Raw genomic sequence first — 15022 nt, forward strand, 5'->3', positions numbered from 1 at the left:
TTTCTGTGTGTTGTGTTGTGTTTGTTTTTTTCTTTCGTGGCTCGTCATGGTTGTATGCAGAGAATACAGAAACATTTTGATCAACCGTGGTTTTTGTTAAGCAGTGAATCCAGAGCTTTGGTCTTAGTAGTCCATCACTGATCTGTCGAACCAATCCTTAAACTACTACTACTGTGTAGACCTCTTTAGAGTGTGGGGTCAAAGATCATGTTAGATCAAAACAAAAATACTAGAACGTAAATACGAAAGAGTGATATTATCCTGTGTGTGTGTGTGTATGTGTGTGTGCACACTCAGTTAATCCTTCTATGTCATTGTGTACTGTAATCCGTGTGTGTGCGCGTGTGTCACATGACGTCATCATGCATCATTGCTGCTCAGGGTGATGAAGTGTGTGTAACAAAGTGAAAAGACCACAGTAGAGCAAACAGTTGGACTGTTTCATGGAATTCTCCATGAGAAGTCGTGTTGATGGTTAGTTATGTACTGAACTAGTTTCCTTTGGGGCTGCAGTTGGTCGTCAGGCTGTAACGTCCGACCACTTGCATTCACCTTCACAGTTTGGTCTGTTTAGATCTAATTGGTTCATCTCAGCAGGAGGAGTCTCAGTGCTATATGTGGACTCAATGTGCACCTTTCTGGAGTATGAAGCACAGCAGCAGCAGGTTTAGATGGGGTGTGTGTGTTGACCTGGTGAGTGTACGCCTGCTATGTGCCTTTCAGTCAGAGGATGCAGCAGGTGTAGACGTAGTTCGTGTGTGGACTTGGCATGTCGCTCTCAGCAGGAGGAGCTGCAGCAGCGGTCTCTCTGGCACTCAGTGAAGCCACAGATTGTCTAATTAGATTAAGCGAGGCTTTCCTCAGATAATCATTCAGCCAGCTCCTGTTTTTTCCTCTGATAAAGAGAGCTGTTTGAAACTGCGAGCTTGCTGAAGGTCACACTGAAAAAGGACCAGTTTGGGTAGTAAACTGGGGTCTTGGTGCTGTTCTGCAGACTGCCCGCTGAGGAGCTGTCTCTGGGTTATGGGCTGTTTCTGGAGCTGTGAGTGTGTCGGTGCTCACAGTAATCGGACCACCACTAATACCTGCTGCTGCTAACAGGAGGTGATGGGGGAAGTTTCTGTAAGTAAAGCTTTTCTTCTTCTCAGTGCTACAGTAATGGATTGTTGTTGTTTTTTTTATTATTAGAGATGGCTTCAAGTTGTGTTTTTGTCATGAAACCTGGATGTGTTTCTGTTTTTTTGTATTTGTGTGGATGACTTCCTGTGGAATTTATTCATTACTTATGCAGTTTTACTTTGTTTTGCTTCCGGAGCTGTTCTGATGGTTAATTAATTAATAATAGATAATTTGAGATTTCCTCCAATATCCAATTCTAGATCATCTTTTTCAGCTTCTAATGTGAACATTTACAGCTGCACTTAGAATTAGAATTAGAATTAGAATTCGTAGTAAAGCCATACTAAGGTACAGTGAGCAGCAAAACTTCAATGACTATTTTGACTTCTGTCCATCCTGCTCTTCTCTCAGTAGCTCTTTTCTTCCTCTGCCTCAGCCTTAAACAGATAGGCTGTTTCTCCCTCTCCCAGATTAAGCCCAGGCTGACTGATTGACACAGATTACAGCTAAAGGCACAGAGGTCACAACCTGTGAGGCGCAAATATAAAGGGTTTCAGTTCACATAGGAGCAGGGACAAATCTCTACTCCACACACTGTTACATATTCAGTCTGAGTTCCTGTTAACCATTGAGGGGAGAACATTGTGCTTGATGGAAATAAAATTAGCTCTACTGGGTCCTGCTTGGCTGATTTGTGTCTCATGGAGCTGGTTTCTAATGTAAAGGACTTAAGACAATCTCGTAAGCATGCGGTTGAGTAAATACTGGATTGTAATGAGATTTTAATTGTGAAAAAGCTTAAAATACTGTTTTCATACTATTGTCCATCGTGTTGTTGCCCACTAGTTTTCATGTCCTTGCCTTTTTCTTTATAAATTACAAAACATTAGGAAGAGCCTTTCCATGAATGGCTGATCAGGTACAGCAGCTTTACTGGTTGCAGATATTTATGTTAATTGCTTCTATACTATTCATCTCACTGAACTAACCTCAATAATCACTTTATCTCAGACAGTTCAACAAAGCCTTAGCATTAATTTATGCTTTGATAATAAATGTGATCAATGTATCTCTTTTAACAGGCTAAAGACCACATGCTTTTATGGTGCTGTAGTTAAACCCTCCCTTTAAAAGCCCTTATTTGATCCAACTGGTTTACTTCATTATAGAGTGATTAAAAAAATGACGTTTATTAAAAAAAATTATCTAAGGGGTTGTCGTAAAACAGCTAACTGATTAAATACAGAGTAATTATTTATTTAAAAACTTTCAGTCAGGATTTAGAGTTCAGTATAGCAGAGGAACAGCTCAAATTAGCACCATCCTGTCTGAAAGTGGTGCTAAAAAACTGGTTCATCTATTTGTTAATTTAAGGACTTTTGTAGCTCTTTATTTTCATTGTGGTGAACCTACCTGAAATTCTTTCAGGTGATCCAAAAAGGGACTACAAACACAGACTATATTGCCATATTGTCTCCTTCACAGCCCCCTAATAAATCCAGGGCTGAATTTCAAATCAATTTCAACTATCATTATATCTTAAAGACCTTTTGGTATCATAGTATACCAACAGAACACTTTGCTTTCAGACTGCAGGCTGGCTTGTGGTTCTAAGAGTATCTAAAAGTAGCACAGAGAGAGTTTTCAGCTACCAGGACCCTCAGTTATGCTGTTGTAGGCTGCTGGAGGACTTCCCATTGTGCACTGAGCATTCCTTATGTACTTGCATGCTACTACTAGATGCCATTAACTTTTCTGCTCTTCTGTGTTTTGTATGTGTTTTTTCTCGTAGTTTGTCTATGCTCTCCTTTCCCCTCACACAAATCACTCATGATAAATGGCTTCCCCTCCTTGAGCCTTATCCACTGGAGGCTGCTCATCTGATTGTTGGAAGTTGCACCCTGATTTTGTAGAGTTTCTATCTTTTAAAATACCTTGAGGTGGCTTCTTTTGTGAATTGGCACAATACAAACAAAACTGAAATGAAGTGAAGTAAAACTTGTATTGCATGATGACAATGATGATATTTTGAAATGAACTGCTTGGGATTGCAAAAAGTATTTTTTTGACATTATTTATTTATAAAAAACCAAATCTGAAGATGTAGAATCATAAGAAGTATACGAATTCAAATTCATCATATGCAATGTGTAGAATGTGCAAACCTTTACTTTCCAAGAAATCATACCAGAGATGTCACCGTCCTGTCCAATCCCATATTTTTTGTGGTAATAAGTGTATTATTCTTTCTGCAGTACAGCGTATATCCTGATGTTATCAGGACTTATCTTTCTCTCAACAGTCACAGAGTCCCTGTCAGGCTACATCGGTACCTCAGGCCTACCACTGAGTCTGTTTGAGAAGGCCTCTGCTGAGTCCCCAAGAAAGGAAAAATGACCAACAACTCTTTTAGTGGGTCCAAATATGTCCGACGTGGCGAGGCCAACCACGATGCAGAGTTCAGCTGCTCAGTCCAGGAGCTGCGCTCCCTCATGGAACTTAGAGGAGAGGAGGCAGTTGCTAGAATCCAGGAATCTTATAGTGAAGTTAATGGACTGTGTGCCCGGCTGAGGACGTCACCTGTCGATGGTAAATATGTTCAGAAATTGTATTACCTTTGTGTCCTTACAAAACTGACTCCTAGTCGCAGCGTCACAATATCACAGATGTGAATCTAAGATTAAACTTCAGATTAAATTAAGAGCTCAAACATTTGCACAGGCTACTCAGTTTGCTTCATTTTTAAAAAATCATTTAAGGAAAGTAACAGTGCATTAAATGTGAAGCAAGCACAGGGTGTGCAAACTTCTGCATACACCTCAAAGTTATGATTTTGAATAAATTTAGAACTCTTCACTACTGACTCACTGACCTCCCCTCCCGGCGTGGGCATCATTAAAACAGCAGAGGACATACTAGGTTCATTAGTCTTCGGGGACTGTTGACTGTGTGATGGTCAAAGTCATCTGTGACCTGCAGCTCCTGTTGCTCTGCTCTCTGTCAGTTTCTGGGCAGAGAAAAGCACATTGTGTTCAAAAATATTCAAGTAGAGGATTCGTTGCAGTGGGGATAAAAGTGTTTTTTTCTTCTATTTTTTCTGTAGCTGTAAAGATCAGAATCAGAATCGCGTTTATTGGCCATGTATATGCACAGACACATACAAGGAATTTGGTTCTGGTAGATGGTGACTCTCAAGAACTCCCCCCCCCCACCCCCCCACCCCCCCACACACACACACACACTTGTGGATATATACAGCTACACATGCATACACAAACATACACAAGCTGTGTAAACAAACTATAAATGTATGTTGTTGGAGGTGAGGGCAACTCCAGTGTAGCTCAGACAAATGGGGAGAAATGTCTCTGGAAGGGCGTCTGGCAATAAATCTCTGCCAAATCAAATCAATCAAGAAGAAGAAGAGGAAATAACAGTGTGTCTTAAACAGGGATTGGTTTACTTGCTCACAGTGAGGGTAGCTCAAATTATTTATTTATGGATCGGATGTCAACAATCCATTTTACATGTGTGTTTTTTCTTCTTAATGTAATCGTGAAATTTCTTTCTTCTGTGAACAAATATATTAGACTGTTCACTGGAAAATCACACTCCTTGCCAGTCCACTTTTACCAGTTAGTTAGTGTTCAGGTGTGTTTAGTAGTTTTATCTTTCACTTTTATTTTCCTTTTCTTAAAGCACCCACAAGTCAAATCTGCTCATTTACTCAAAATATTTGCTGACTTTGTTCTGAAATGAGAAGCTTGTCTCCTCTGGAGCTTTCTCTCAAGTCAGCGTTTCTTGTTTATAATGCCTCTGCTTCTTTTGCTTTTTCGTGCCTAAGTTGGACTTTAACTTAAGGTTTCCTATTAAACTTTATCTGAATACTGACCCACACAGGGTGTCTTATAGTGACCTACAGACACCGCATTCAGTTTGTCTTTGCTGAGCTTGTCTCATACGTCTGCCCTTTGACATTTTCCCCCCTTTATTAATTCATTCAGTCTGTCCGTCTTCCACGCGCTCGGTAAACACTTTCAGTGCTTCGACTCCTGCTGAGAGTAAAATGTCAGCAGCAGGTTGAATTGACTGGAAAATCCATTCTGCTGCTTTATTTCTCTTTGTATCGACAGCTGGGGACAGATGACATAAACTCTTAGTGTAATCCCACTTACCTAAACATTCGGAGAATGCACAGCACTCTGCTCACTGTGTTTCATTTTCAGACAACATGAAGAGAAATGTTGGGTTAAAAACCAGTTACAACTGACGGAGCCAGCTGCAGCCACGCAGCAGCTGCAGTGTCTCTTAGGGGATCGGAGTGTGTCCTGACATGTTGTTCTACTCCACAGAGGGGAAACCGGTCTGCTCTTTGCTCCCGCACAACACAATATTACTGAAGAGACACAAACACCAAGTGTGATAACCGATGTGTTACATTTAGAACAAGAGCCATCTGAGACTATAGCTTCTCCAAGGAAGAAAATTTCCTTCCACGACATACATTAGCTGAGGCTCTGGATCCAGAGGGAGATGCAAATCTGTATTAGTTTATGATACTTTCTTAAGACGTCAAGGCAATACCATCACTGTATATTTCATCAGTTGTTTTTTTTTATTTTTATTTGATTTTTGAATGCATTCTCATCGAGCACATCATAGGCCACAGTGTTGCCTTATTACATCTTTGGCTACCTAGATCAAATTCATCTTGAGTGTGCATTTAAAAGATCAATCAGAAAATGTGATATTGATGACACATTTGATCAAGTAATATTACACTGTGAACTAACAGTTGTGTTTCACCCCTCGTAAAACAGACCGCAAACAGCTCAATTAGTTCTAAATACATGTCAGGTTGAAGGTGTGATCCATGTTCAGCTGAACGAATATGGAGTCATTTTATCTTTGTGTCTCCTACTGCAGGCTTAGATGGAAAATCGGAAGATATCGACAGAAGGAAAGAGGTGTTTGGACTTAACATCATCCCTCCAAAGAAGCCAAAAACCTTTTTGCAGTTAGTGTGGGAAGCCCTGCAAGATGTCACACTCATCATCCTGGAGGTGGCAGCCATCATTTCACTAGGCCTTTCTCTCTATCATCCACCAGATGCTGAGAGACAGAGTGAGTAGTTTTTGTTACTTGAAAAGAAAACTAGTCTATGAGTATCCAGGTGTCTCGCTGATGCCTCAACATTTTTAGTAGTAGAGCTGTGACGGGTCAATATCTGATCATTAGAAAAGTTAGAGTCCATCATGTGATCAGTGTAATGAGCTTGTATGAAGGTGAACTGGTTTCCACACCAAAATTTCAGCAAAGTAGTCTTCCTGGAACTGGTGTTAGGCCAGTTCCCATTTTGCCTGTAATTTGTCATGAAGTAGATTCAACAAGGTCCCGGAAACAATTCTCAAAGATATCAGTCTATATTGACATGATGGCATCACACATTTGCTCCAGAGTTGCGAAATGCTTCTTTACTCTGCTGGAAGCAGCTATCAGATGTTGGCTACACAATGGGCATAAAGGGATGGAGATTATCAGCAGCGAGTCTCAGGAAGGCTGTGGGCTTTAAATGATACTCTGTTTGTGCCAAAGTGTACCAAGAAAATATCCCCCACACCATTACATACCTTTCCTATTATTTATGCAAAATTCCGACCCTACCGTCAGAATGTCTCACCGGGAACTGAGACTCATTAGATCAGGAAATATTTTTTACAGTCTTTATTTGACCACCTTTGATGAGCCTATGCACATATAGTCCCAGCTGTATTGTCTTCTGCTGCTGTAGCACATCTGCTTCAGGGTTCAATGTGTTGTGCATTAACAGATGCTCCTCTGCATACCTTGGTTGTACCTTGGTAGTTATTTGAGTTACTGTTTCCTTTTTATCAGCTTTAAGGAGTCTGGAAATTTTCTCCATTCTCCGTGAGCCCTAGAAATGGTTGTGTGGGAAAATCACAGTAGATCCAGCTAAAGTCATTGAGCTGTTGCCAATCTGCTTGGTTAAATATTTGCGTTAATGAGCAGTTCAGTGGATATACCTAATAAAATGTCCTGTATTGTATATGGAGTACAGTGGCACTACATGAAAGCTCAGCTTGACTTTATTGTGCAGAGGGACAAACACGCGTATGCATTTCAAAGGATATACCTGGTTCATCTGTCATTGTCACTGTAATCATAATAATAATAATAATAATGCTGTAATAATTAACATCAACTTCATCTAACAAGCTGCTGCTTCTCCAAACTAGCTCTGAGCTTCAGTTCTAATAAAACCCTGAAAACTCCTGACAAGTTCATCCTACGATGCATCTCCAGACAATGTTAAGTGCTGGTCCTTCCTGGTATTTCTGTTATGGCTACTTTCACTGTGCACTCTGCGATTTCACCATGGTGCACCCAACAGTTGAGTAAACGTCAACTTGTGTTTGAAACTGGCATGTGAGGCACTGTTAACAGACAGAAGGTCATGTAAGACTGAAACTGAAAAATGTTCATAAAAGTTCTAGCTGATGTGTCTCTGTTTAGACTGTGGCAGTGCAGCTGGCGGCGTGGATGATGAGAGTGAGGCAGAGGCTGGATGGATCGAAGGCGCTGCTATCCTCTTGTCTGTGGTGTGTGTGGTGCTCGTGACGGCCTTCAATGACTGGAGCAAAGAGAAGCAGTTCCGTGGCCTCCAGAACCGCATCGAGCAGGAGCAGAAGTTCACGGTGGTTCGAGGGGGGCAGGTGATCCAGATCAAAGTGTCCGAGATTGTGGTTGGTGACATTGCACAAGTCAAATATGGTGAGGAAGCAAAATCATGTGTGTAATAATTCACTTTACTAACATTTGGTGACATTTAGTTTGGTATTACTAACAAATAAACAGCTGATACTATTAAATCCTGACTTCTGCAGTCAAATATAAAAATGATTGTATCCTTCTACACAATATCCCCATGTTGTCTTTGTGATGGTCGAAGGTTTAAACCCAACAACAGCGTTATTAGTTTTTATAAATGGTTATTTTCAAATAATAACTAAACATTGTATGACTGCATGTGGCAAGCAGATGACATAACAGTGATGTAACATAATGACCTGAGTGTTTGTCTTCCAGGTGACCTCCTCCCTGCTGACGGTGTCCTGATTCAGGGCAACGATCTGAAGATTGATGAGAGTTCTCTAACTGGAGAGTCAGATCATGTCAAGAAGAACCTTGACAAAGACCCCATGCTGCTGTCAGGTGCATCACTCTGCACTATTTCACATTAAATTACAGCCAAGATCATTGTGACCTGTGCTGTCATTGCTGATGATTTTCCAGATGATTTTAATTCTGACTACCCTCTCTCGTTTTCTCACCTAAATTGGGAACATCAAATCTGTTCTTACAGCCTCAATCCAATACATATAACAAACTATTATTATTATTATTATTATTATTATTATTATTATTATTATTTTAGTCCTTATAGTGAATAAAAACTACAATTTGAAAGCAAACGAACTAGGCCAGAATTCTCTGTGGTACATACTGGGCTTCATATGCCCACAGAGGCTGATGGATATAACATTTCAAATGCAGTCTAATTGTTGATTACTAGTCAATTGAGCTATATAATGGGGTACCAGTTGGCTAATAAAATCATCTTCTCTCTCCATCTAGACAAGTAGGCCATTAAAAAATGCACTTTATTTTAAAGATGTGAAGAACATTCCTTTTTTACAAAATACCATACTCAACCCTGTTAAGCGAGATACAACGTGACTTGTGTTTTTTTTGTTTTTTTCGTGAAATATTTCATTTTCACTTTCTCAGGTACCCATGTGATGGAAGGCTCTGGCAAGATGGTGGTCACTGCTGTGGGTGTGAACTCTCAGAGTGGAATAATCTTCACCCTGCTTGGTGCTGGTGATGAAGGTGACAACGAGGACAAGAAAGACAAGAAAAAAGAGGAACACAAAAGGAAAGATTCAAAGGGGAAGAAAAGTAAGTTCAGTAGAATTGAATCCTATTTGACATGCCAGTGTGGTTCTACTTATATCTAAAACATGTTGTCCACATGTGTTTAAATTGGAGTGTTATTGCTATGGAGCTCAAACCCACAGCAAAAGATTCCTCTCCTGCTCAGGTACTCCTCTGTTTATGTGTGCAAACCTGCTTACACCAATCAACACCTAACAATGATAACAGTTGACTTTGGAGGTTTTAATAATTTATTAATCATTCTTTATGTATGAGTATGTGGGTTAGTCATGTATGTGTGTAGGCATGGCTTTAATAAGAGCAACAGAAACGCAGAACAATGCATGGTCTTCTCACAGAAAAAGTGTTAATTTCCTGCATTCCCATGAATTTATTTGCATCAATTTGTGCTGCTTCCTCATGTTTACACAAAAATTTATATATGGCCTGCAGATCGAAATTAGCTAGTAGCTAAACGTGGTACAATGCATATTTTCTCTTAGAAGATTCATTTTTTCTGTTTATACATGGTCCCTGAAAAATAAAGTGGAAATGGAAGATGAAAATGAAATTCATGCCAGTGATAAATGAATTATGTGGTTTTTGATTAATTGATTAATCAATTAAGTAATTTATTTAAGAACACCTTGGTCTTTAATAACTACGTGGGTGTATATATTGGGGATTATGTAGACTACAGCTCACCTGCTGAAAAGAGAATACCAAGCAACATTTCCTTGGGATTAGCAACAAAACCAGCCAACGAAATTTATACACAACCTGTTCATTTTGGAGACTCAATACTTGCATTTGCCACAGCAGACTTAGTGGTTTATAAACTCAAATTTAATAATATTTTTTGTGATGAAGGATAGAAAAGATTTATGGATGTAGTGAAGGAGGAGAAGGAGGAGTGCTGCATGACTAACGGCTATTAAATGTTTCTTCTTTACAGGCAAAAAAGAAGACAAAGGCAAGAAAGGTAGGCAAACAAATATGCCATCACTGTCTGTGTGAATGAGTTGATGTGAAGGTTGTATTAAACAGCAGAGCTTCAATTTGTTTTTAAAGCTATCTCTGGTTTGAAACCAGCTCGTTCCTCATCCTCTTTGACTGGGCCCAGTTCTCTTGGTCAAATGTGTGACATCAATGACATTTATGAGGGTCAAAGACTTGAGGCCTTTCCCAGTCTGTGCTCCTGTGAATCATCATTAGTCATGGTCTGAGTACTGTCCCATATTTAAATTTCACAGGATGATGTGGATAGAAATATTTTAGGGCATGAGTCTTAAATTATATTACAAAAATACAGATATCTGATATTATCCAATTATCCCGTATTAACTTATCAGTTAAAGAATCCACTTAGTTTTGGTTGCTTAAGGCTGTTTAGGTACGGCTGAAAATCATGGTTACCTTTCCTACAGTTCTTTGAATGAAATCACATCCAGTCTTTGAATATTAGACTTTGGAAAATTATCATCTATTGTTGATGTGTAGTTTTATGTACATCATGTCCAATTCACAACAGTTGTCTCAAGGTACTTGATATTGTAAGGTGAAGACTCTGGGAGAGGTAGCCATCTGCTGCAACCAGTTGGGTGTGAGGGGAAAGAGAGGAGAAAAAGCAGTCTATAAATAGACAGGACAAAACAGTGGAGAAGAAATGTTCACTGTATCAAGTCCACCAGCATCCTGACCCTACAGCGGTATATTTAAGGGCTGGTTCATGGTGACCACATCTAGCCTTAACTAAGTTTTAAGAGAAAGGAAAATTTGAAGCCTAATTTCAAAAGTAGAAAGGTCTCCTGAACCCAAACTGGCTCCACACAAGAGACACGATTGGGCCTGACCTTAAAAGACTTCGTGTGGGAGGGAACCAATAGGGAAAAGCTAATGTGAGAGAAATATGATCTCTTTCTCATCCCTGTGAGTACTCTCACTGCACAGGCTTTTCAGGGGTTTTTTGGAACAACATACAGAATTGTCCAGCCTAAGAGTATCTGTATCTGATTAGATACCATAATTTCAAGATTTCTATGGACCAATACAATAACCTCAGCTCTGAATTCAGAAGTAGAATTCTGATCTTTATTTTTTGCCTCTAGTTTAATTTATTGATTTATGCCATCTTATTTCATAGATAACTATTATGGGGTATCATCTGCATAACAGCACAACACATTTAATTAGCAACTCAGTGTTCAGTATAACATGAAAAGCTTCTATTTTCTGGGCAGGTTACTTCAATCATCCAACCCCTCAAAAAATACTGTTGGAAATTATAGCTTTATAATAGGTAGTTCAGTTAGACTCTTGGTTCCTTTGGAGTTTCCCATGGTCCTGACAGATCCTCCTGTCTCCCTGTGGTCCCACATGGTGTAGTGTGTTTGGCCCTGTGGTCTGAGCAGTAGCAGCAGGTGCTCCTGACTCTATGATTAGGCCCAAGAAGATTATTGGGCTTAAGCTTGGCAGCTGCTTTCTTCTTCTGCCTACTGCTGGCTGTCTGCCTGTCCACTAATAACCTTGTTACGAGATGGGATCAGCACCCTCACATATATATACACACCTGCAGATATGCTTTCTGAAAGGGGGTTGTTTGATTGTTGGGGTTTCTCTTTATTATTGTGCATTAAAATATACAGCACCTTGAGGTGACTATTGTTGATATTTCACACAATGTAAATAAAATAAAATTGAATGGAATTTTACATTTTTATTTAATAGCGTATTAGTGATAAACATTGTTTTCTGAGGGCAGTTTACGAGAGAAAAACAGTTTTTACATTCAAGTGTTTGGATTTCTTTTGTTTGTTCTTTTGGATTTCCTGTAGGGGAAAAGAAGGACGGAGCCTCTGTGGAGATGCAGCCACTTAATGGTGAGGGAGAACCAGAGAAGAAGAAAAAACACATTGCAAAGAAAGAGAAATCCGTCCTCCAGGGGAAGCTAACTAAGCTGGCTGTGCAGATCGGCAAAGCAGGTACAGAGTCTGATTATTGAGATTTAATTTAGATTTAGAGACCACACATCACTGTGCTCTGAAACACTTGACGTTGATTTTTGACGTGATGTCCATATTTGGTAGACATGGGTTGCTACAGCACGTCGCTCTGGATGTTTGAAATGGGAGCGTTTTGCACCAGATGTCTTTCTGGATGCAACCCAGTCGGATCTGTGTCTCCTTACTGGAGATGATCCAGGGATCTTTTACTTGTTAGGCAAATATGTAAAATGACTAGCTGCAAAGCTGCTTTTTTTGTACAAAAATCCTTCAGTGAAAGCTCGCATGCAAGGGAAGCTACTAAGATTACGAAGAACAACTACAAACAATAGGAACAAAACAAAGAGTTCTAACAGAACACTAGAATCCATGGCTTTGATGAGAACAACTTATGTGATGATCATGTTGGATGTGATTTATTAAGCATCTCAAAAAAGGAAGTAATTCCTGAAAAATCTCCTTTGATCCAATATTCAAGATCAGAAGTAACAACAAACCTAGATCTCCAAGAGAGTTTCAGAGCAGATGTAAAGTTTTTCTGCGTTGCAGCAGACGTCTGACTAATTTTGTAAAGGATGCAAAAACTGCACCTTTGCAGTAGCACTGGCTCACATCCAAAGATTCCAGCAGAAATGAGTTAATCTTTCCTCATGCGAATCACTGTTTATACATTTCCAATTTACAAGTCTTTTAACTTGCGAGTGTCATTTCTGAGAAAGACATTTGTATTCCTGAAGTGTATTTTCTCAGAATGTGAACCTTTTTGTTTGAATCTTTCACTTAAAAAGGTTCAAAGGAGTTGTGAAGCTAAAACAACTTGTTTAAACAAGGACTATATTTTGTCCATAGTGAGTGTGACCACAGCCTGTGGAGCCCTTGCATTGTACATAAAGGATGTGATTATATAGGAGTGACTGTATAGGAAGAAATGTTTTGTAGATGCATAATATTTGTCTGGGGGCTGATAAAGCCTGAACATATGAACGCTGTTGTATGCATTTTTAAGATGGTTCAGTGGAAATGAACGCAGATATATAGATCCAGAACAAATTTGAACTTAACTCACTGTTCACTTAATCTGTTATGGTCACAATTAACTCTACAGATGAACTAAAGTCTGTGCCCCTGTTCTCTTCGCTGCCTGTCTTTGCCTTCAGGTCTGTTCATGTCAACTCTCACTGTCATCATCCTCATCACTCGCTTCCTGATCGATACATTCTGCATTCAGGGGGTTGTGTGGATCCCTGAGTGTGTGCCCATCTACATACAATTTCTGGTCAAGTTCTTCATAATTGGTGTGACGGTGCTCGTGGTAGCTGTACCTGAAGGCCTCCCTCTGGCCGTCACCATCTCCCTAGCCTATTCAGTCAAGGTCTGTTTATTTTCCAAGGGAAATTAAAAAATGTTTGCTATAATAAAACTAACATATTTAGCCTGATGAAACATGCCAGATAGATATTTGATCTATTCTTTTTTTTGTAGCACACAGTATTTGTGCAACTTTTACAGATTTATTTATTGTCCACCTCTTTCATTGTAGCAATGACCCGGACTTCAAAAGTAATAATGGAATATTTCAACCCTCGTCAGACAAACTTGGATCAAGCCGAGCTCTTTTGATTGATTCAAAATAAAACCCACAGACTGGTAACATGGCTCTTCTCTTTTATCAGAAAATGATGAAGGACAACAACCTGGTCCGCCACCTGGATGCCTGTGAGACAATGGGCAATGCCACTGCCATATGCTCTGATAAAACGGGCACACTGACTATGAATCGCATGACAGTGGTGCAGGCCTACATCGGGGAACGCTACTACAAAAAGGTGCCAGAGCCAGACCTTATCCCTCCCAAAATCCTGGACCTGCTTGTCCTGGGCATCGGGGTCAACTGCGCCTACACCACCAAGATTATGGTGAGCTGCAAAAATAGAAGTTCATTCAGGAAGCTGAATGGAGTGCAGTGCAGGTTGACTAACACAGCAGTTCAGGACTCATTGGATTACTGTCTCCTGGATCCACTGTATAGCACACAGACAGGAAACCGATTCAGCTACACTATCTATCTATCTATCTATCTATAATATATATATACATACATACGTGTGTGTGTGTGTATATATGTGTGTGTATATATACACATACATATATATATATACTTTGGTGTCACGGTTCGATATTTTTTCGATACAAAAAAAAATGTTCATGCCTTTTTAATTTGTCATTTATTAAATTGTCACGGCACATTCTGCACCACATCTCTGTGCGTTCATCATTTGTTTGAAGCCAGCTCACCTCGTGCAACTACTTTTCCGAGAATATGTGCTTCTTTTGTGGTTCGGACTCCTTCTGACATTTCTTTGGAGGTGGAGGAACATCACAGTAATTGCTTAAAGGAGCTTGCTTCTTCGACATCTTTAAGAGTTCTAAACAAATGTCTGTCCTCCTCCAGAAAATCCTATGTACGCAAACACGCATTGCAACTTCTTATCTTGTGTGCGTTTTTTATTTTGACAGCGAATGCGCACCTGCAGACCACTTATGCGCACCCCTGGTTATTTAGCTCGTCATATTGCAGCCACAGAAATTCTTTTGTCCATGAAACCATAAAGCTGCACTTTCTTTTTGCCTTATAGTCTGATTTGTCATAACTTTTCCATTTTGTGGTAAGCTTTTCTTTGGCTGTCACTTCTTCACCCTGACCTGTCTTATTTGGCTCAGCAGAACTAAAATATATATCCTGCTGCTTTTACACACGCACTCACATAACGCTCAGCGATTCTCTGCGCGATCAACCTCTCACATGTTTAAGCTTGCTGCGGGAGAGTTCACTTGTCATGTTTGCATAGTAAGCTAACGATTGATAAGACGATGTCAGAGGAATTGGTGCGCAAATTATCATCACTCACCAATCAGTGCTGTCGCTCTCTATACACAGTTCGCGC

At 39.9% G+C, this 15022-nt stretch overlaps 1 protein-coding gene across 1 annotated transcript in view; it reads left to right on the forward strand.

Annotated features, from left to right (window-relative positions):
* The first annotated feature begins 556 nt into the window (after positions 1-556).
* Positions 557-15022, forward strand: part of LOC146383116 (plasma membrane calcium-transporting ATPase 1-like) — a 28746-nt gene continuing 14280 nt past the window's right edge. Inside the window, exons 1-10 of the mRNA XM_084934286.1 lie at positions 557-1122; positions 3422-3708; positions 6046-6243; positions 7654-7911; positions 8227-8352; positions 8929-9099; positions 10031-10057; positions 11910-12056; positions 13235-13449; positions 13751-13993. Of these exons, the coding sequence (XP_084790412.1) occupies positions 3513-3708; positions 6046-6243; positions 7654-7911; positions 8227-8352; positions 8929-9099; positions 10031-10057; positions 11910-12056; positions 13235-13449; positions 13751-13993 (1581 nt within the window). The 5' untranslated portion in view covers positions 557-1122; positions 3422-3512. The remainder of the gene's footprint in view (positions 1123-3421; positions 3709-6045; positions 6244-7653; positions 7912-8226; positions 8353-8928; positions 9100-10030; positions 10058-11909; positions 12057-13234; positions 13450-13750; positions 13994-15022) is intronic.

The sequence above is a fragment of the Perissodus microlepis genome, chromosome 7, assembly GCF_051167445.1.
Source record: "Perissodus microlepis isolate ML-2025 ecotype Zambia chromosome 7, ASM5116744v1, whole genome shotgun sequence".
NCBI classification, from domain to species: Eukaryota; Metazoa; Chordata; class Actinopteri; order Cichliformes; family Cichlidae; genus Perissodus; species Perissodus microlepis.